Here is a 23,970-nt window from a genome sequence, read left to right on the forward strand (position 1 = left end):
TATATATATATATATATGTGTATATATATATATATATGTGTGTATATATATATATATATATATATATATATATATGTATATGTATATATCTGTAAAAATGTGTGACACTTATTCGGTAGCCATGATAAAACTCCAAGGTTCGGATGCCGGGGTGGGAACCCACGCCAACATCTCTTCAGTTATCCAGCCATTGAAAATTCCTGTGTGAGGGGATATATATCTGTTTATCCATATATATATATATATATACACACATATATACTTGCATTTTCAGCACACAGTGACTGTCCAGTTGAGACACGTTTGTTCTTTTCTCTCTATTTTTCTTTCTTCCCATCTATCCTTCCTGTAGAAATGTATATACTTGAAATGTTAAGGACTTCTTCCAATTTTCCTGAGCATCAACCTAATACACTCTGCTTTTTCATATTTTTTTTTTACCGTGCTTTTTTTAGTATTATTTTTGTGCCATATATAAAAATATATATATATATACATGTGTGCACGCACATACATACACACACACACACACACACACACACAAACACACAAGAAAAGGCATAAATAATGGTAATGCAACCATGAATTTACTAAGTCAACTGAGGATAGACTTCAACTTTGGATCTTGCCTCAGGATTACCTGGAATTCTATACCAATCAAAGAATCTTTTGTTAGCTTGATGTATTTGTATTAGCAGAGAGCTTAAAAAGTATTTTGGCCAGATTGATAATCCCTTATTAATGACTCTTTATATATATATATACATATACATATATATATATATGTATATATATATATATATGGGGGGAGCTGGGTGATTGGGTATATGTGTGTGTGTACATATATTCGGAGTTGGGTTCAACTCAACAGTGTAGCACCTTGGACAACTTGGATAGGTGTCTTCCACATTCACCTCGGAATAAATTATGTTGTGTTGAAATAATAGATAGAAACTATATGTTGTATGCATGTATATGTGTGTGTGTGTGTGTGTGTGTGCGTGTGTGTGTGAGGGTATATATATATCTGTTTATCCATCGCTCTGTATCTATATATGTGTGTATGTGCATGTGTATATTCACACATATATTTGCGTGTTTGTATGTATGTGTGTGTGTGTGTGTGTGTATGACATCATTTCCTATAACTTCTAATAGTATCTTTTAACCATTGTACCATATCTGCATCACAACAGATGTTAACTTAGATCAAAGAAATCTTTATCTTCCTGTATCAATGTATCTATACAATCCTTGAACAATTCTAGTACCAAACATTTCTAAAGTAATATTATCTGATATTAGTCAGACCAATAATAACAACTCTTCAATTAGTCTACAAAATACTCCTTTAATCCTATCATAAAATTATTTCTGTTTGTACCTCTTGAAAGAATGTATTTTATTCTAAGTGAAAAGATCTCACTTAATCATATTTCTGTATATCGATTACCATCTTTGCAAGTGCCAAAATAAAGTCTAGTGGCTTTTATATGACAATGATAAACCTTTTCGTTTTGAAACCTCATATCAAGTCAATTAGCTTAGGCTGCTGATGCAATGTTCCCTAAAAAAATACTTGAACTTCAGATATTATTGATACTATTGCTATCTTTTTAATTCATGAAGACTCAATTACTTTTACTCCACTATTTGGTAGAAAATCATTGAATATTCACATTCTCTTCAGAGCTGCTATCACTGTTTCATAACAGAAATTTAATAAAAATCTCACTTGAATGCTATCATATTTGACTAAACAGAAAGCCAATTTCGCAAGTAATTAATATAAAGGCAAAGAAATATTATATCTTAATGTATGAGCCGTATTTACTTTATCCCAGACATATGAACAACAAAATCAACCTCAGTGACATTTGGAAATGTAACAGAATACTTTAAATGTTGAATACTATAAACAAATTAGCACTAATTGAATGTGCTTTTATTATTAGTCTAATAATGATAATAATAATTTCTCACATTGGCACACAGGGTTTCATATTTATAATATAACAGTATAGTTGTATAGTTGATTAAGTTTTCTTTAGTACCTGCCTACTATTTATTTCACCTTTAGACAGAAGATAGACAAATTTAACTTCAACGGTATTTGAACTCAGAACATAGAGCAATGAAACTATATGCTGTTAGACATTTAATTCAATACTTTACCATTCCTACTGTTCCTTAATCTTCAATAACTCTAATGTTGTTTTTTTTACACTAACACTTATTTAAATGTGAGGGGTATTGTCAATTAAATTAATTCTGTCATTCATTCAGGGTTTATGATATTGGCTCAAGGATTATGTAAAACATAACCTGGCCCTCGTGCCGGTGGCACGTAAAACCATCCACTATACTCTCGGAGTGGTTGGCGTTAGGAAGGGAATCGAACTGTAGAAACTCTGCCAGATCAGATTGGACCTGGTGCAGCCTCCTGGCTTGCCAGTCCTCAGTCAAATCGTCCAAATGTGGTGGCGGCAGTGGCAATGGTAGCAGTGGTTAATACAGGCACAAGGCTGCCAATTTCACTTGATGTAATTGCCTTTTCCACTGTGGGATCTGAACTCACAATGTAAATTGAATACCGCCAAGTATTTTGCTGAATATTCTTAATTGATTAAAACGAATACAACAGAAATAATTTGTTAAAATATGTTAGCATTATTATTTAATTAGCTTTCCTTGTGAAAATGCCTGCTGCAAGAGGAATGGAAAAGAAAAAGTTATATTTCATGTCTATAAATTTGTGTGTGTGTGTATCTATATCTATTTACCTCTCAGCTCACACACACACATACACACATTTTTGTCTACAAATGAAAAAATGCATTCAGTGCATGTTGTAGAGATATTAATTATTGCTTGGCATTTGGTGCTTCATTCTGTTGCAACTCAAAGTTTCATGCCACAAACTTTGAATCAGAGCAACATCATTTTGTACATGTGTTCATATGTATTACATGATGCCGTATTTTAGTAGCTCTGCAGCATAAGATATCTCATACTCAACATTTTGAACATAGTATACTTCGTTCTTCCTGCAATTTTGAGTGATTCTTCAAAAAGATTTTTAAACATCCTCAGAAAACATGATTTTAATCTGTGTATTAACTTGTACTGGAAAACAGATGAAGATTGTGTTAAATTCAATCTTTCTTAATATATACATTATAACAAGAAATAACCTTGAAGAAATAAAATGCTGGTTAATAACTTTAACAATAGAACGTCATAGAAAGTTTGTTTATAAAAACATGGTGCTACAAATTTTACACTTATATATTTGAAAAAAAGAATCAGTGTTGCATTTGTTGAACATGTATATATGATAAAGTAAATGGAAATATGTTATCAGTAGTATTTTCTAATTGATTTTTGTGAAAAAAATATCAAGAAGAAACTGAAGTTATAATGAGATGCAAAATCCTTATTAAAATCATTTTGAGTTTTTATAATATTTAAAGGTGTGTGTGTCTGTATGTGTGTGTGTGAGAGAGGTCTGGTTGTGTGGTTAAGAAGTTTAGTTCATAAATACATGGCTTTGTGTTCAGTCACATTGCATGCACCTTAGGTGAGTGTCTTATATTAGAATCTTATATTAGAACACTGACCTAACAGAGTGAATTTTATAGATTGAAACTCAGGAAGCATGTTGTATGTGTGTGCGCATCTTTATTTGTTTGTCCCTTTCCTCTTGAGGACCAATGGTGATCCCTTTATCTTTCCGTAAGTTGATACTTCAGAAACCAACAAGTACTGGGGTTAAGAGTAATACTGAGGTCTATTTGATTGACTAAAACTTTCAAGGTGGCACCCCAAGCATGTCTATCTAATGACTGAAACAAATAAACGAGTGAAAAAAATTAAAAGTGTGTGTGTTTGTACACACATACACACACATTTGTGTATTCTATGTTGCACTTCTGAAATTTTCAAAATCCTAAATAATTTTTTCTACATCATAAAGAATATTTCTGACTTTTCATCAGAACCTTCAAGCTATAATCATTACATCAAAGGATTTGTGTATGTTGTCATTCTATAACAATTCCTTCTGCTGTTGTCACTTAAAATTTTTCCGTATGTATATGAAGAGATGCTTGTTATAAGTATGACACTTGACTCAAATATATGTTTGTCTATCATATTATTACCTCTGCCTTAGTGAAGGCAGAGGTATTGCTTTCAGTTACGTTTGTTCATTTGTTTGTTTGTCCATGGACAAGATATCTCAAGAACAGCTGGATGGATTCGGATGAAACTTTCAGGGATATTTGTCCTTGCGACTGGCATGAACTGATTAGATTTTGGATTATTTTTCCAGTTTTGTTACTTAATTTTTGAGAGCGGTTGGGTTCATTTTTAGTATTCTCGTTTGTGAGAACAGTCGAGTTTATTTCAGATATTCTTGTTTTAAAAATCATCTCCGATTAATTATTGAGAAGACGTTGGTGTTGCCTTGGCAGAGGTTTGCACTTTCTGATAGCTCTTGTTTATATTTATTATTGCTTTTCATGAATAGCTGAACTTCTTTTCATGATGATTCATCTCACCCAAGAAGACACATCACTTACTGCATTTCATATAAGTTCACTTTAATCCCAAATCTTCAGAACTGTGTCCTTCAGATCATCATCATCATCATTTAACATCTGTTGTCCATGCTGGCATGGGTTGGACAGTTTGACCAGGGCTGGTAAGGGCTGCACCAAACTCCAGTCTGATTTGGCATGGTTTTCTACTGCTGGATGTCCTTCCTAATGCCAATCACTCCAAGAGTGTAATGGGTGCTTTTATGTGCCACCGACATGGGTGCCATTTGTGTGACACCACTATGTGCCACAACTGCAATTTTGCGTGGCTTGATGGGTCTTCTTCTCAATCATGACTTAATGCCAAAGGTTTCAGTCATTGCCTCTATGAGGCCCAACACTCAAAAGGAACTGAGTGACTTTGTCTTCATGAGGCCCAACACTCGAAAGGAACTTAGCCACTTTGCCTCCTCAATATAAATACATTTGTGTAATAATGAATGTATTGTAATTTGTTCTTCCTTTTTGTGTAAATGTTTTTTTATGTGAATGACACACAGTGTTAGAACTGTTTGATACAAATTTATTTTGAGATTTATTTAAAAAGAGACAAGTAAAAAAAAAAAAATTTGTCTTTCACTTGGACTCAAAATCTTTCCATTGAACTATTGATATTATTAGATTTTCACAAATCTCTTTCAGATCAAAGACCTTCAACAAATTGTTTACAGAGATATTTTATTTTTAGCTTAAAGATTTTTGCATTTAAATTAATGACCTCATCAACTCTAACTTTAAAAATTTTTCAAATCTAATTGTATATCCTTTTATTTTCTATTTTTCTAGAGCTGGCTGGTTTATTCCGACAGATATAGCAACAGAATTCTGGTCACAAAATATATTCATTGATCATTGGCGGGCTCTACGACTACCCCAAGTAATTGCTAGGTTTTCATTAAATGATTCATTGTCTGTACTTGAAAATGTGATGACAAAAAGACTTAATCAGGGAGCAGAACCATTGTGTAAAGAGAAAGACTGTGTGAATGGTTTCCTACTAGGGCCAGGTTGTAAATACCTCAGTGGTGGTTGCCTTATACTATTATCAAGTTACCCAGGTAAGCATTCTGTCTTCTCATTCTATTTGTCCTACAAAAATGCTTCTTAACTATTTAAGAATTTTAAACATTTTATATCATAGACACTAACTTTAATCCAAACAAATAGAAAATACAAAATAATGCTCTGTAAAATGTCGGTTTCTTTACTTCAACCAACTTCAATACAGAAAATGAAGAGCACCAACAATGTAGGCCCCAATCAGCTTTGAAATGATATTTCATTTGCAATTTAGGTTCTTACAATTCACATATTGTTGTTGGTGATTAGTTCCTGTTAGCTAAGTTATGGCATGAAATAGTTGATCGAAAGATTAACTGCATCCCTTCATTGATAATGGGTAAAATATTCATAATATTCATACCCATCATCAATGATTTTGTTTGTGATCATGTGATCATAGTGGTAATGTTGGTAAGGTTTACTATTGTAATTTCTTTAGTACCTAAATATGTGGTAATTATTTCTGAGAATATGTAACTTTTAAGAGTTTTGGTTGCTCTTTTATATAGATTGAGTAAATATACTAAAACACACTCTATCACTTTCAGACCCAGAAAAGAATTTTTAAGATAGCGAGAAATATTCTTGTTAAAATTCTTTCTAAAATTAACCTTTAAGTGTTTCAGGAAAGTTTTCATTATTTCATTGTATAACAATTTGAATGAACACAATAAATCAATATTTCTATAGCCATTTCAAGCGAAGGAAATCTCAAAAACATATTCTTGTGTTAATACACCTTATACCAGATATACTATTGATGTTATTAAATCTGTTTTGATTTCTGTTTCTATTCACAGAAATGAACTATCATCTTCTACAGTCTCAGATAAATACGCTCAACTTACCAGTGATTGTAGCTTGGATAGGACATTATTTGACAGACTTTGTTCGTCAGCGTGCACAGCGGGGTTTACCTGTCTTGTTTTATGATTGGTGGCCAAGTCCACTCACACTCAATCACAATTTCACACAGATCAAATTCCCATCATGTCCTTATGATCCTAACCCAATCTACTGTAATTTCAAACTCAACCAACTAACTAAAATGACATCACCAGCTCTTTCTAAATTAGCTCCCCGGGCATACGAAGCTGTTTCTCGGATGTCTTTTACACAAGAGGAATATGCAGATTTGCTTCAGTTTTATAGCAATGCAAAAAGTTTAAGACCGAGCATACGGGCAAGTAAAGTTGCTTGTAGCTGGGTAAAAGATCACGAACATATATGGAAACGATGGTTTCCTAAAATTATTTCAACAAAAAAAAGAGTTTACCTTGGTGGATTATTTCCTCTCACTGGGCCATTTTGGACTCAGCCTGGACTTATTCAAAGTAAGTAGACCCTATATTTATTCATACTTCCTTTACATAAGTAACATAAAATTCATTAACTGTATTACTGTCTTTGTTACATTTAGAATATTTACTCAGCATGGTTTCGATATTTATTGATCCTGTGATGCAACTGTATCCCAATTATATTCCCCTTTTATCATGTAGCCAGGTACAAAGAAATTCAATGTTCATGACCTTTATTGGGGCTGCTGAAACTAATGGCTTTTGGTGGGTAAAGGCATGTGTCCTGGTGGCTAAGTGTTATGCTCATGATTGCAAGATCATGGTTTTGATTCCCAGACCATGTAGTACATTGTGATCTTAAGCAAAACACTTCATTTCACCTTGCTCCAATTTACTTGCCATTAAATGAGTAACCTTACAATGAACTAACATCATGTTCAAGAGGAATTTTGATTTTGATAACTTATATGCCATAGAAACTGAGTTACTGAGTATCCAAGAATTCAAGCTAGAAATGTTCAGGGATTGATGGTGATGAGGATGACACTAATGGAATGGAGAGAGAAAGGTTTCTAGAAACTGGAGACTTAGCTTGAAAGTTTGCTACAGAGCGGATTCTACTAAAGATATCTAAGGACTAAGTGCTGCTATAAAACCAAGTAATGGACTAAGTCAACCACCCAAATAGGTCATGGTGGAATTTGAACTCTGAACATAAAGAGCTGGGTCAAATACCACAAGGTGTCCTATTGGATGCTCTAATCATTCTGCCAGTGCATTGCCACTTCATTCATCCATTCCAAAAGGATGGTGCACAAAGTTGATCTCTGCAGAATTTGAACTCAGTATGCAAGAAGGTAGAATATATTCTGTTAGATATTTCATCCAATACTCTAATGACTCTGCCACTTCACCATCTTTGCATAATAACGTTGAATGTATACAAAAATAAAACCAAACAATTTGAAAATATCATGTTGGTTTACAAATTTTTTGTGTTAAAACATAGACATCTAAAAAGACTAGATAATGTATATAATGTATATTGGTATACAAAGAATTGTAAACATGTAAGTAGTGCATGAAAAAGAATATCTATACGTTAAAGATTTTTTTTTTTTCACTCAATAAATATCCTTATGTATTTCCTTCACTGTCGTCAAGTCCATAAAATAATTCTTGTGAGTATACAATTGATACAGATAAAAAGGCTTCAAAGAATTTATATAAATATGGAAAGATCATTTTTCCCTTCTAACCTTCAATCATACGTCTTATACAATAGAACGCATATAACTCAACGAGCTTAGGGTAATCTGGTGTACCAGGAAAATGGAAAAACCTTGAATCAAAGGTAAATAAAGATATTGTAGATACTTTGATATTCAACAACTATTTTATTTAGAAGACTAATTTTAAGCGTATTACTCAAACTTTGAAGAATGTAATATTTGTTGTTGCTGTTAAATGTCTGGTTGGTTAACCAAGATATAAATGTTGAGTTCAAATTGGCTGTGAGTATTTCATTTGTATTTGAGCAATAGGACTCGGTTGATCAAAATGTTGAAGAAAGGAATCAGATAATCTAAGATATGACAGCAAGAAACTTATTGTATTAAGATGAACTGCTTGTAACTACTGGTTCCATGTATCTAGTCACATGTAGCCAACCCATGGATGATATGATGCGCTAACTTGCTATATATGATATATCAGAGAATTTCTAACCAAACTCATGTTCTGTCTCTGGTGTTGTGGGCATTAAATCAACAATATATATTTGCTATCAGTCTACACTTATTACTTGATGTGATTTATTAGAGAGAGATGAAAACAAAATTCATGAATAATTTAAATAATCAAAATCTGACTAAAGTGGGCTACAGCAAATATTCTGCTCAATACCACAGATTTACTTGTCGGTTGCTTGACTTTAACCAGTTGAACATGTCCTTTAGTGGCTGACGATAGGTGCATCTCTGCTCATGAGCAGGAGTAGTAAGGGAGCATCATAGCCATGTACTGAGAGGATTCTTTGATGTTTAAATAATTCACCCCTGGAAAATATGGGTGTTTCATTCATCATCTTTAAACAACCTTTATTCAAGGACATTTTGAGTGGGATGGACTACTTGACCTGAAGAAAATTCTAACTGGGCTCCATCTACAAGCCCTTGTGCTGTTTATCTTGATATGAGATCATCATGTCATGTACTTGTGGTTGTGATGCCTGATGTACCCTTATCAGAATTAGATGGGTAGTTCTGATGGGTATACTGGGCTTTGAATATTTGCACTTCAGCATCACTTTGATAGCATGTAATGCTCTCTGTCTCTCTAAATAATAATAATAATAATAATCCTTTCTACTATAGGCACAAGGCCTGAAATTTTATGGAAGGGAACTAGTCAGTTACATTGACCCCAGTGTTTCACTGGTACTTAATTTATCGAACCCAAAAGGATGAAAGGCAGGGTCGACCTCAGCGGAAATAATAATTCTTTCTAACTTTGGCATGAGGCCACCAATTTTGAGAGTAGGGTTAAAATGATTACATCACCTGCAGCACTCAACTGGTACTTATTTCACTGACCTCAAAAGAAAGAAAGACAAAGTTGACCTTGGCAGAATGTAAAGAACCAAAAGAAATACCACAAAGCATTTTGTCCAGCACAGTAACAATTCTGCCAGCTTGCCACCATAGAAACAACACTAATAATGGTTTCAAATTTGGATACAAGGACATCAGAGGCTGTGAGTGGGGAATATTAAGCATAAGGGTCTATGGGATTTCTCCTTGGAGACTGATCATATTATTGGAACGAGTAGACCAGTTATTTCCATACAAGGCTTAAAGAATAGGTAGTGTAAGATTATTGGCATAAGGATGAAAATAGTCCTTGTGGTAATTAGCACATTTGGTTACCTATGTGCCAAAGTTATTGAATTTGAGACGTGTATTGTAGGAAAATGCCATCCTGTATTCTGAGATTTCAGGGAGGTTGTTGTCACCAAACCTCAGAATTAATAAGTAGTAACTTTTGAATAATAACGATGACAATAATGATGATGGTAATAGTGGTGGTGGTGGTATTTTATTGTTTACGTAGGCCCAAGACATTGAGGACAATCTCAAAGGATGAGATAACACTCAAACAAGTGGAGTTTACATTGATATACATTATAATTTAACTTTGATTACAAAGTTAAATGGTTAGTAGTGTTTACTGAGATGATAAAGAATCAGGTAAAATTCTTTGACATATTTAGTTCATTCTGCAAAATTCCGATTTTATTTAGGGTTGAGTAGTTCTAGTATTCTCACTGGAAACCTTTATCTATAAAATTATCTAAGCATAAATTCTTATGAAAGTAGATTTGATGAAATCCTTTTGCAGTATATACAAAAAAATAGTCATCTATGAGAAATACTTTCTGAAAAATATTTATTATTTAAAACTTCAAAGATTAAAAAAAATCAACTTTATCACTCTAAGGATGAGAGCATCCTTTTCACATGTACTCTTATGGGAAATATGAATGTAAATAAAATTACTTTCAAAGAAATTTCAGATCAAAATCTGACCATATATTTTTTCATAAATGGAATTGGAATTTCAGTCGCTATTTCTGCAGATGCATCTATATTAACTCCAAGTGTAGAAATAGCCTCTGGAGACAGATTCAGCATAAGCTACAATACTTACAGTGAATCACTATCTGCAATTGGTTCAAAACAAAAATATATTGTATACTATACTTATATTTTTATGGAATCATATTTCAAGTTATCACTTAAAACAGTTTTATTTTGAAGCAACCTCAACTTGAAAAGAATAATCTATAAATAATACCCACCAAGGAAATATCTAACTTTGTAAATCTATGAGAAAAACTTTACGCTGCTAAATCAATAAGTTATCGTATGCTGAATTTATCACTAACTTTATATTATCTTGAGAAATACTGATCCTAACCTTAAAAAGCACTAATTTAATACCCATTTCTTTAGCTGACAAGGGTTATAAAAGTCTTGAGAATTGCATTTCTCTATTTTGTCTTTTGTCTTATTCTTGGGTTGACTGGATTTAAAGCTTAATGTAACTCTATTTCTGGCATCTCATTAATCAAGCTGCTATTTGGTATTACCTTTTGAACCAAGCAGTCTAAAGTAGGAGTTCCCAGAGTGATTCATGTAGACCTCTAGGGATTAATGGAAATGTGCTGAGAGGTTGGAAAATGGTTAAAGGTCAACAGGAGAAGGGATTGATAAAATTCAAGAGTTTTATAAAGTTCAGGTTTGAAAAAGTTTTAGTTTTAAATGTTTAAAGTTTAAGTAGTTTGTCGTCTATAAGATTTGGAACTTCAAAATTGCCAAACTTAGAGCAACTTTCCTGTATTATGAAGGTACAAATGCAACATGGTATTTTTGTAATTTTCATAATTTAACTGTTTTATCATGTCATGAAGGTACAATTGTAATAGAGCAGATATTTATAATTTCCTTCAATCACATTAGGTTTTTTTTTTCTTTTGGATAGAACAAATATATATTTAATAAGCAAGAATTAATTTGTTTCATAACTTTCTCAATTGCCAGATCAGTTGACATTTGTTGGAAGTTAAGATCTCTTGTATGAATCAAATCAAAATTTAGTTATTTTAATGTCACACTTGTTGATTTGTGAATGTATGTTAATTTACACTCTCGGAGTGGTTGGCAATGGGAAGGGTATCCAGCCATAGAAGGCATGCCAAATCAGACTTCTGGTGCAGCACCTCAGCTTACCAGTCCTGGTCAAACTGTCCAACCCATGCCAGCGTGTACAACAGATGTTAAAAGATGATAATGATGTATGAGTGTTCATGCATGTACACATGTTTACAAATCTGTATGTGTGTATTTATATGTGTATATGTGTGTGTATGAATACATTTTATGCACCCTGCCACACATGCTACACATTCATATAAAAGTTCAAATATGGTTGTTTGGTTAAAAAGTGCAATTTGGAACTGCTTGATTCAGGATTTGCTTTTACTGCTTGGACTACATCCATGAGTTGACCTATAACATGTGAATGAAATTTGGGAAACGAAAGCAGGAAGAAGTCCATCATATATGTAAGTGGAGTGTGATAGTGTATTCCCCCTTGTTTTGATGTGTGCATGCTGATTGTAATACTAACCATTTTACATTTATACATTGTCAGTTGTTTGCAGTCCTTAACAAAAGCATGTCTGGGTTTTTCATTGTTTGACAAACTGGGAACTATTATTACCTTGCTTGTAAAGAGGCTGAGGGTTAATGACAGAAATGGTATTCAGCTGTAGAAAAATTCACCTCCGTGAAGTTTCAGCTGAGCCATGCAAGCATGGAAAAGTGAACAATAAGTTGATGATGATGATGATGACATAAGTGTGTATGTGTGTGTGTATTTATTTATCTTGGGTCAAATTTGCTGTAGTACAAATGCTTTTTGATTAACACTTTCCCTGGATGAGAGAGCCAAGTAGGATTCAATCGACCAATAATTGAATGATGCTGAAAACTATATATATAAAAAAAGAAAATAGAACATGTTTCTGGTATTGCAGTATACATCAAGGAATGAATTGAGTGGAGAACATCTAGTTAGACAACTTCCCAATTCTTGAGGGTGACAACTTCTAGGGTTTCAGAGTGAGATTAATTAGTTTCCATATGATACCATTTGTATCGCTCTACCTGTCCATTTCTCCTTGACTTGTAGCATCTCCTCAACTGTGCAGGAAGCTTTTAATTCTACTGATATCAAGGAGGTTTCCCCTGTCGGAATGAATGGAAGCTGGCATATCAAAGATTTTCAAATAAGTTTATATGGCATTTCTTAACAATACGATCAGAAACACCAGCATAACATTGAAGAGCAGGCAAACCTTGATTAATCATCTCTGATGGTGAACCAGTATAAATTCTGATTGCTTGTTGGCAGAGGGCCTCTAAAATCAATATTCAGACACTTGAAAGGCCTTTTGCTATAATCAAGAGGGTTTTAGTTGATTTATAGAACTGTGGTATCATTTCAGCACAAGTAAAGGATCAATTGATAACATTCCTAACATTACAAGATGAGTAGAGTAAATTTTGGCATTAAACAAACTGACTTAATCATTTAGCATTCAAATTATGCTGTTAAATCTTAATGCTTATTTATTCACATTGTGTTGAATTAATCATGCATTATTTCACAACTAGTAGAATATTTGGGCTGGATATGGCCAGTTTAAATGCTAAAGCATAAATAGTGTGATGCCTGGATGAATGACAAACTGCATCAAAAAATTTCTGTAAAGTTGACATCTTTATTAATGAATGGCGGTACCCCAGCATGGCCACAGCTCATGAGCTGAAACTAGATAAAATGAAAAAAAAAAAAGATAAAATAAAAATGAATGGTAGTCAGAGTACACAGAACTAGATATGTTCTGCACATGAAGGGCTGAACATGAACATAATGTGAAGCAATCACTAGAAGCCTTATCCATTCCTGAACAATATAGAATATCATAACCAACATAATGTATTTTATCATTATCTACGTTCCCCTATTTTTTGGTGTTAAATATGGGAAATACATCTTGCTGGTCTGTAAACTAAGTAAAGTGACTTCTGATTAGATGTTCCAATTTTTGAGGTACTTCAATAATAGCTAATACACTATTCTCCACTGGAGGTTGATTTTTCACATGCTTATCCAGTAACTTCAAGAAGAAAGCAACAGAGCAACTATTCTGATTCAAAACTGCTACCAGTATAAAATAAGATTCTTTCATTTCTAGAACAGATCATATTGATTCATCTGTACAGTTGACAATTGAATTCCTAATGTCTCAGAGAAAACCTCATAGTTTCTAATTGTAGTCAGTGTTTGTTTAAATAATTTCTTATGAATTTTAAATAATGTGAAGATGATCCTATGGTTCATTGCTTTGTTGTTGTTTAGCCTGTTCTATCAGTGTTTATAGTTCTGTTGTGTGACACTACATGACTGAGCATGTTCACTGAGGAAATGATGATGGAGAGGTCGTTGATACATCGCTGGTACTCATTTTATTTTAGTGAAATTCTCAGTCTCTCACCTACACTTCTGTTGAGTAAATCCTCAGAACTTCCAGTATTGGAGTAGAGACTGTATGTCTATATACCCTTTCTCAAGAGACATTGGGAAACATCGGTACTAAAGAACTGTTAATATAGAACTTTCCTGCTTCAAATTCAATTCACAGTTGTATGTAGCTGTAGAAAGCTTCGAGACACAACTAGAACTGCATACTTTAATGAAGTGGTCACTTTTGTGATACTTATTACTGTTAACGTCTTTCACTGGACATTCATGGCAAGAGTTATGTATATTTCCTTAGTAAAATCACAACTGTTTTCTAGATTGTGGATCTACAACAGCTTCAGTGAATTTAAAAGTAACAGCTTCTTTAGAGTAACTGATGCAATTTGTTAAAGGTATTGTATTGGTAAAGTTGATATGAGTTTTATACTCTTAAATACTCTTAAAGGCCAGATCTACAGCTTGAGCTTGACCATAAGTGTCAGTTAGTCAATAGTCTACTCTCTGAAAGTTGTTGACGTATTAAGTACGAGTTAAGACTAGAAGCAAAGGTATTCCTCTTTGATTCATTGCAGTATATTTCAGCAGTAAGAGTCGTCAGAAAGTTGCAGTCCTTTGCCAATTGGCATAGTGCCTGAAGAAACTCATTAATTCACTCAGTTTATGTTGCTAGTTGGTGTCTGGCAAATATTTCATACTTAGCTTTAATATATAAAGCTGTCGATCTCTGAATACCATCCTTGTATGAGGTAGAATCTGTAATGTATTCATGTGTTTTTGGTAACTATAAAAGTTGCCAGCATATTAAGCTTATTACATGCATTCATGTTTACTGTTTGAAAGATGTTTTAAAGAATTCTATACCAGTGAAGCCATTCTTTAGATGCAGAAGTGAAGTTTGGATTAACATTAAATCATTCTGGTTGTCAGTATTTTTCCATATTTTTTCAGTAAATAAGCAATAAAAAATAGAAGTGAGGACCCACAGGCATCCAAGAACTTTAGGCTCTGTCAATTATCCAATATGTGTGCTTTTGTGCCGGCTACAGGAAGGAAAGGCGATTACTCTAGAGTCAGTTTATATATATATATGCTAAGTAAACAAAGAAGCCGACAAAACATTGGTGAATGTAATGACCTCAGAACCAAAGTCACAAATTTTTATTTCTATATTCAGGCTATTGTTAACGGTCCATCTCATTAACACTGTAAACTTCTTTAACAAAAAATTATTTTATTTCTTCTGATTTTTGTTTGTCTCCTACATTATTAAGGCAGCTTACATAATCTTTTTTCCCTATCTGCCTACTGAGGTATTTGTTTTTTTTTAAATTTATTGTACAGAATTAGTTCTGCTTGTAAGTATAAATATTTGTTTATAGTTTTACTGCGAATATGAATATTCCTTTAGATATTTTCTATTCTTGATATCATTAAGCCAGAAATATCGAAAACATATATTAGCTACAAAAAAATTAAAAAAACAGAAAGAAGATAGGAGAGTTTACTGGAAAATTAGCTTATTTAGCAATCTCAAAGTTTACTGGAATAAATTTAAAAGTGGATTTTTGCGATGTTAGCATTCTTAAGATAAATCAATTATCAGTTTTTATCAGCAATAGAGTATGAGATACCAATGTTTCAAATGATAAATATATGACATTGTTAAAAAATAAAAGATGACTTCTTTTGAATATGCTTTATATGGTTGTCTATATTTTCAAACACACTGTAGGGTGAATTAATTTCCTTTGATTTCTAACAATCTAACAATCAGTAAAGCTAACATTTGAAATGTTTCTATATATTAATTTATTGCTGATATAAAAAAACAAAAAAAGATAATTTAATGACTTTTCAAATATTGTTTATAATTTTTATTGTTTAAAATGAGTTGTCTCTGATAATGAACTGGTTTTATGAATGTACACATGTAGATCTACTTTTGAATTCTCTCTACTAAAGTCACAGAATGTTATACTATTTCACTCTGTGTGGTAAGAAATTTGCTTCCCAACCATAAGGTTCTGGGTTCAGTCCTTTGGCAAATTTCAGTTCCTATAGTCTCAGATGAACCAAAGCCCTGTGAGTGGATTTGGTAGACAGAAACTGAAAGAAAGCCATCAAAAAGCACCCGTGGTGGTGCCACATAAAAAACACCTGTGCTGGTGTGCCACATAAAAGGCACCCAGTACACTTTGTTAAGTGGTTAGCATTAGAAAGGGCATCCAGCAATAGGAACCAAGTGAAAACAGATGACTGGAACCTGGTGCAGCTCTTCAACTTGTCAGCTGTAGCCAAACTATTCAAGCCATGCCAGCATAGAAAGCAGACATTAAATGATGATGATGATGATGTATGTGTGAGTGTGTTTGTGTCTTCTTGTCTTGACAATGTAGTAGTTGTAAATGGTTGTCAATATTTATACGCAATCTGTCACTCATTTCTACAATTCTACAAGAACATGTCTGGTCACAAGGAAATTTTTACCTTGTTGTAAACAGGTGAGAGCTGCCAAGAGGAAGAGCGTCAGCTGGAGAAAATCTGCCTCAATAAACTCCATCTGACTTGTTTCAAAAGTGGACATTAAAACGATGATGATGATTATGATGATGATGATGACAATGATGAATGTGTGTATTTGTGTATGTGCATGTGATTGTGGGGTCAGTAAAAGCTCTGTAAGTCCATGATAGGGTTGATTGATTCAAAAGTTTGAGAACATCTATTCTAGAGCAACTTTATCATACAGCTATTCTTATTCAGTTATTCCTCTTGAATGGTTCCTATAATACTAAAATCCATTTTAAATTCTTTTTACTCTTAGTTCTTTTCACTGTTACATTATGCATTTTGCAGTTCATATATCATTTTTTCTGCTCGGTCTTCTGTTTCACTGTCATAAAACATATTTCTGACAGATTCTTTACCATATTCTTCTCTTTGTCTAAAGTAAAAGAAACCATATTTTATTAACAAAGGAAACATTTCCCTAAACTTCTTTCATTTAGCTTTGAAACATAGATGCTCTTTGTTGTTGTTTTTTAGCCCCGGGTCAGTTGCGATTGATCTGGCCAATGTTCAAAGACACTCCAGCTATAACCATTCCATCATTGTATGCATTTGTAAGACTACATTGACCAATATGTCCATTCTTTTCTCCAACTGGCTGGGTGGGTCTTGAAGGAAAATTGGTTGCTATTTGTTCCAAGCTGACTAATTATGTAAAGGCTACCTTGTTGGTTCTATAGATAGCATTTTAGATAATCTAAATAACAGACACATTTATGATCTGAATATTTGTTATATTTTCTCTAAGTCCATTCAGTATTTATCATAATGCCTGTTGATTTGACAAAACATATCTCTCTCACAGCTTGTTCTGTTTACATTAAACAAAGTTGAAAATTGGTTGTCTTCAGGAACACACTATAGAAATTTTTACCTTTATGTTCTAACTATTTATATTTTGTATAATTTACTATTTTTCTGGCAAGTTAAGTAAATATCTGGTTCTTTCCTTCATCCACTTTTCTGTTTTTTCCTCCTCCTCCTCCTCCTCATCATCATTTAACGTCTGTTTTCCATGCTGGCATGGGCTAGATGGTTTGTCAGGAGCTGGCAAGCTGAAGAGCTGCACCAGGCTGCAATAGTCTGTTTTGGTAAGGTTTTTGTGGTTGAATGCCCATCCTAATGCCAACCACTTAACAGAGTGTACTGGGTGCTTTTTACATGGCACCAGCACCAGTGCCACCATCACAGTGCCTTTCCTGTGGCACCAACACAGGTGCTTCCCTATATTATATATTTGCTGGGTTTCTTTTTAATGAAAGATATAAGTTCTTAATTAGTACATTTGCATTGAATTAATCCATATAAAATGTTTTAATACATGAAACAGTAACCTCTCAATCTGCTTGATATTAATGTATCACCTGCATTACCTTGATACTCTGTGAGTGTGTGTGTGTGTGAAAATTTTGTTGATTGGTTTCTGATAAAGAAGCTATATATGCTAATAACTGTTTTACCTTCATTTAAATATGTGGGCAACTGTTATTTTTACAAAAGCCAGCTAGCTTGAGGTCAGTAACGCTTGCAGTACATTGGTACTGAAAAAGTTAATTTATTAAACAATTATACTTGCTAGCAATAATAATCCTAGAAAGCTTCCCAACATATACCCTTCACTTCAAATGAAATGGATCAAAACAACTATGTTGTTGTTTTTTGAGAGACAACAAATACATTATAAATGATCAAAAAATATTACACTACTGCATTTCAAAGCGAATAATGTTCCTATAATATTAACATTTTTATCAAAAATTAACTTCAATGAAAACTGAATCAACTTGATAATGATGGTGGTCTGGCAAGCAATTCATAGGAGTCAAATTTTAATAATGATATCTAAAATATTTATCAGTCTTTATTTCAAATAATAAAATTGTTCTTTAACTATCATAAAATTTTAAAATAAATGTGCTTTTCAAAACAATATATTTATAAAGTGATTTATTTTACTTTAATTATCTGCATAACATTTTCTATATTTCTAATGAGTTCTAGAATTTGTTTCTTCACTTTCACATTTAAGCTTTTAATTATTCATTTTCATATTTTTCTATTTCAATTTTGTTCCTTTATTTCAATTCTTGAAATTATTTATTCATTTTCTACATGATTAGAGGAACTATTCATTGACTCATTGTTTTCCACATTTAGAAATTTCTTTCAATAGTTTGTTTCCAGTATGTTTATTTCTCCATTATAACTTTAGATGGTTACTGCAAATATCAATTCAATTCTTCTGTCCAAAGATTAATCTGTACTCTTTCTCACGCTCCTCTTCTATATGTTGCGTTCAATTGGTTGGTCTTTTTCTTCTTGTTCTTCTGATTATCTAATTGCACCATATTGTGTAGTCATGTGTTTAGCACTCCCAGAAGTACATTAATAAAATATATTTTTCTTAATGACTATGAGAAATAATTATAAATCATTGTAAGTTACCAGTTTCTAACCCCATATTAATTATATTAGTCAATAGTTAGCACACTCCTGCTAATGTACTCAGAAGATTAGCTCCTTTAGACTGTTAAATATGCTCCCATAGGCCAGCTAAATCATTACTCTATGTAGCTGCTTTCTATGACATCACCCCTGATCTTGAACAATGCTGGAGCCAGCTTTCAAGCTAAAAAACAATTTATCAACATATTACAGAGTCATTTAAATATTCTTTTGTCATTGGTTGTGTGGTAAAAAAGTCCATGTTGCAACCACGTTGTTTCCAGTTCAGTCCTGCTGCACAGCACCTAAGACAACTGCCTTCTACTATAATCCTGGCCAATCAATGGTTGCTTGTGAATTTGGTTAATGAAATGTAAACGATTCAAACTATAGCTTAGTCAAAGGAGAAAGGTAGCAGCCATAACACTTTATAGGATCTCCATGACTGGTGTGAAAAAGAGAAAAGGTTTTATACAGACCAGAGGAAGACTTGTTTACAGTTCCAAGATACGTCTTGTGAATACTCTGAGATGTATCATCAGGGATGTTTCTGTGATCTCAGAGGGTTTCAGCTTTCACCATCAGGCCCTCTCGCCCAGTTAACAAAGCTGGGATTGACTGAGTCCCAACTTTCATCCCATTAGCAGAAAACCACCTAGGGGTCTTTTCTGCATCTTCAGCAATGAAATTTATGGCCCTCCTCTTTGCTACACTAGTAACTTCATGCCCAGTCAGTGATTAACAGAATAGACACCCCTACAGAACCCTGGCGGTCTACTTCAATTGCCTTTCAACTTGCCCGCCAGCTCTGATTTCTGCCCTGCTCTACCAGTTCTTAGTATTTAACAAGCTTCTTCTCATGAGCCTCCTCCATATGTTCTTCCCAGAACACAATTAGTTCCTGCACAATCACTTGTTCAGTGGAATTTGAGAAGATGTGCTAAAGGCTTCGTACTATCAGGTGTGAGGTTATTAAACCAGCCAACAGATTAAGTCTATGTTGTTTAAGTTATATATTTCACTTTGTCACTATTGGTAAAATAGTTACGAGCATTCTAACAAATCTTTAAATCTATTTTCCATCTCTCTACCACGAATACTGTGCTTCCTTTAGTATCTTCATTGACTGTGTGTAAAAATAACCATAGTCTGATAAGACAAGGAAAAGAGAAACGAGAAGCAAAATAATGCATTTAGTTCCAGATCTGATAGATTAGTAAGTAATTTGGTTATATAACAAATCAAAATGAGAGCCAAAGGATTTATGGTATCATGTCACTTACCAAGGTATTTATCTATCATTACAATTGTTACTCTTACAGAGTTGTTGCTGGAACCACTATTTATGGAATGTATTTCGTAGATACTGTTTTAATTAAGCACCAGATTATGTTCTCAGATAAACTAGTAATATTTGAAAGATAGCTGCACCTGTTTCCATTCAGATAAGTTAAGCAAACACAGTGAAAGGCAATTTGTTTAAAAAAAAACAAAAAGACTTGAAATTATGATTTTATCTTTTTACCCAAAATTTTGAAATTTTCTGAGAAAATGTTTAGTGCAAATTATATTGTATTAGAAGTTAACTTTGGATAGAGAAATGTGTAAATTATATACCCAAGATAAGCCATAGAGATAGGTGATCATTGAAAATATCTTAAATCTATATTCTCAAGTAAATGTGAACTACTTATTACATAAACCAATTAGGAAGTTGCTATTCGGTTACCCTGCTAGATATAGCAACTAAATTTCCCTCAAATTATACCTTACTCTCTAGTATTGTGCATCTAGGATGATAAATATATTCATCATCCTAGGTGCACAATACCCCCACCCTAAAAGAAGGACCATGACCAGGGATTAACTAAACTTATTCAGTCTATTTGATCATTATTTCAGTTAATCTTATCTTAACCTTTCGTCTATTAACAAGAGAAATGGTTAATACATGTAAATAATTTTCATGAGAAAATTGAAAGATCCAGAAGTAGGGAATAGAAAGAGGAGCCAGCATTATCAGGGTAGGGGCTGCTTTGTAACATGCCTGTGTTACATTATACTGTATTACATTTCTTATCAATTCTCTTAAACTTTATTTCCTCAGCATATCCATAAAGATTTGTCATACTTCTGTATCAGTATCATGATGCCAAATGAGGGGCTGCATCAAATCAGTTATCACACACACATCTTCATTTATCCCTCTGTGCTGCTATCACTCCCTCTCCTTCAGGTTACTTTTCAATTAAAATTCATCACTCTCTTACCATCATGATCTCAACTATTCACCATTCACACTCTCTCTTACCAGCTAACATCAGCTTTCTTTACTACTGACCAATAATCCCTCTCTCAGAGATTATTGTCCTCCAGCATACTCTCTTACTTCTGACCATTTGTGCAATTATCCACCACATAATCTTTCCTTTACATGCAACATGTAACTATCATTAATGTTTCTCTCCCATTACTCTCTCTCCCTCTTCCTCATATACACCCTGCCATTATTGTGTCTTTCCTTTCTTACTCCTTCCAACACTGTCTCACCCATTTCTCCCTGTCCTTTCACATTCCACAGTCATACTGTTTCCCCCCATCATTTTGTCTCTCCCTCTCATTCATCTTCAGCAACTTCCATCTCTTCTATCTACAATATTGGTCATGTTGTCATGAACAAATGGAGACAATGCAGATCAGTAAATACTCTTTAGTCTCGTGGGAAACAAAGTAGCTTCACTGATGCAGGTACTATGATAAAATGCACCTGTATTTTGTGAAGGAGTTTTATCGAGCTCAGGTGACATACACTTGACAGGACCTTTTAATCTTGTCTTGTTGAGGGCATTATAACTCTCTAGTACTGTTACCATGATGCAATGCACCCAAAGCAAGCTGTAAAATTAGTTGATGGTCAGAAGGGCAAACAGCCAAAACACTATGCCAAAAACTAGTTTACAAGTAAGACATAGTTATCTGACCTATCTAGGAGAGCAATAGCTTGTAATGATTTGTAGGCACACAGTATTTTGTTATGCAACCATAATATAATATAAAGTGTATTAAACATTTTTATAAGTCAATAACATGTTCTACTGTGTTAGCAGGGCGTTTTACATCACTTGTTGAGGTTATCTCTACATATATTCGATGGAAATTATTGCTAGCATTGGTTTTTGTCATCTTCGGTCTCATTGTTTGTTTACATCTGACATCTCGGATACAAAACATCGTAACAAAAATCAGTGCTGGCTGTAATTTCTATAGAATACCTGTAGTGATAATCTTAATAATTATAAATTGCTCTCAATGAAGACTAACTCAGACTGTGGCAACCCATCTAACCCATAGCAACATGGAAAGCTAACACCTGCTGATAATGTTGATGATGATGATGATTCTATCGTATAGGATACATGAATTATTTTGAGATAATATTAGAATTTATATGTTCTTGTAGAGAGAAGCAACACAAATTGTTAATAATATTTAGGATATTAAATATTCATCGAACAAATATACTTGAGTTAATAGTTCTTTGGCATCAGTTTTTTTTAATAGGTATATGTAAGAAAATAAGAGAAAGGATAAAAAACATTTTTCTAGTCTTTAATTTAGAGAAATACTTTTTTACAAACTTAAATAAACTTGTTTACTTAAGTTTGTAACTCTAAACTATCATATTAGAATATATTTGCAAAATAAGTGAAGATTTCAACAAGATTTCCTGTTATAAATAGCAACTCACTTCATACCTAAATGGTAATTCATTTGTCTTGCATGTAAGGTATTTAGTAAGCTATTCATCTTTTATATTTTATGCATAATTTGTATCTCATTCATGTCAATAGACTCCTTCTCACAATTTTTCTCCATGGTGTCATACTGGTTTCATCAATTTGTTGCTTTTTCAATTTCGTTACTTCATACTTATCATTCAACTTAAACAACAAATGGAGAAATATTGTTTCTGCTGTTTTTACATATCTATGATTATTATTATTATTATTATTATTATTATCATCATCATCATCATCATCATCATCATCATCATCATCATCATCATCATTATTATTATTATTGTCATTATTATTTTTTTGGCTTCATACCTATCACATGACTGCATTTTTTTTCTCAAGCTAGAGAATTCAGAATAAATGCAATGAAAGTAAAATGAAAAGAATTTCTATGAAGAGAACTTAAAAGCAGGAATGCATAATAACTGAAAGATGAGACATGATGGCAGAACATTTTAATACAAAAGGCAGATTTATTTTGGGAAGAAGAAAGGATTTATTTTAGAAAGGAGAAAACTTAAGATTACGCTTAGCAAAAGAGGGAAAAATTGAGTTTTTAAAACAAAGTTTATATCAGGTGGAAGAATATGTGGTATCCAGAATACAGGCTCAAAGATCATAAGTTCAACTTCACTGCAAGAATTTCAGTGCATATTTGGACTCACTTTTGTATATCTCAAACTACCCAAGTCTCTGATATAGGTGCTAACAGCAGAGATTCAGGAAATATTAACTAAGATGGACCAATCATATTCAGAGGAGGATTCTTTTCATCTGCTTCACGCAGTAATATTTTCTGTACAAAAGTATGGATCGGGCATGTTGTTTTAACCGTATTTTCATATTTTTTTACCTTTAGAGAATGAGAGCTGCTGCATATTCCAAACTTTATTATGATGTACATATATATAGGCGTAGGAGTGGCTGTGTGGTAAGTAGCTTACTTACCAGCCACATGGTTCCGGGTTCAGTCCCACTGCGTGGCATCTTGGGCAAGTGTCTTCTACTATAGCCTCAGGCCGACCAAAGCCTTGTGAGTGGATTTGGTAGACGGAAACTGAAAGAAGCCCGTTGTATATATTTATA

The 23,970-nt window shown here is 33.2% G+C and overlaps 1 protein-coding gene across 4 annotated transcripts in view; it reads left to right on the forward strand.

Annotated features, from left to right (window-relative positions):
* Window positions 1-23,970, forward strand: part of LOC106880693 (uncharacterized) — a 559,449-nt gene that overhangs the window by 338,319 nt on the left and 197,160 nt on the right. For all 4 annotated transcript variants that reach the window (XM_052966171.1, XM_052966172.1, XM_052966174.1 and 1 more), the window contains 2 exons: window positions 5,388-5,659; window positions 6,464-6,997. In XM_052966171.1, coding sequence (XP_052822131.1) covers window positions 5,388-5,659; window positions 6,464-6,997 — 806 coding nt within the window. The remainder of the gene's footprint in view (window positions 1-5,387; window positions 5,660-6,463; window positions 6,998-23,970) is intronic.

This window comes from Octopus bimaculoides, chromosome 3, assembly GCF_001194135.2.
Source record: "Octopus bimaculoides isolate UCB-OBI-ISO-001 chromosome 3, ASM119413v2, whole genome shotgun sequence".
NCBI lineage: Eukaryota > Metazoa > Mollusca > Cephalopoda > Octopoda > Octopodidae > Octopus > Octopus bimaculoides.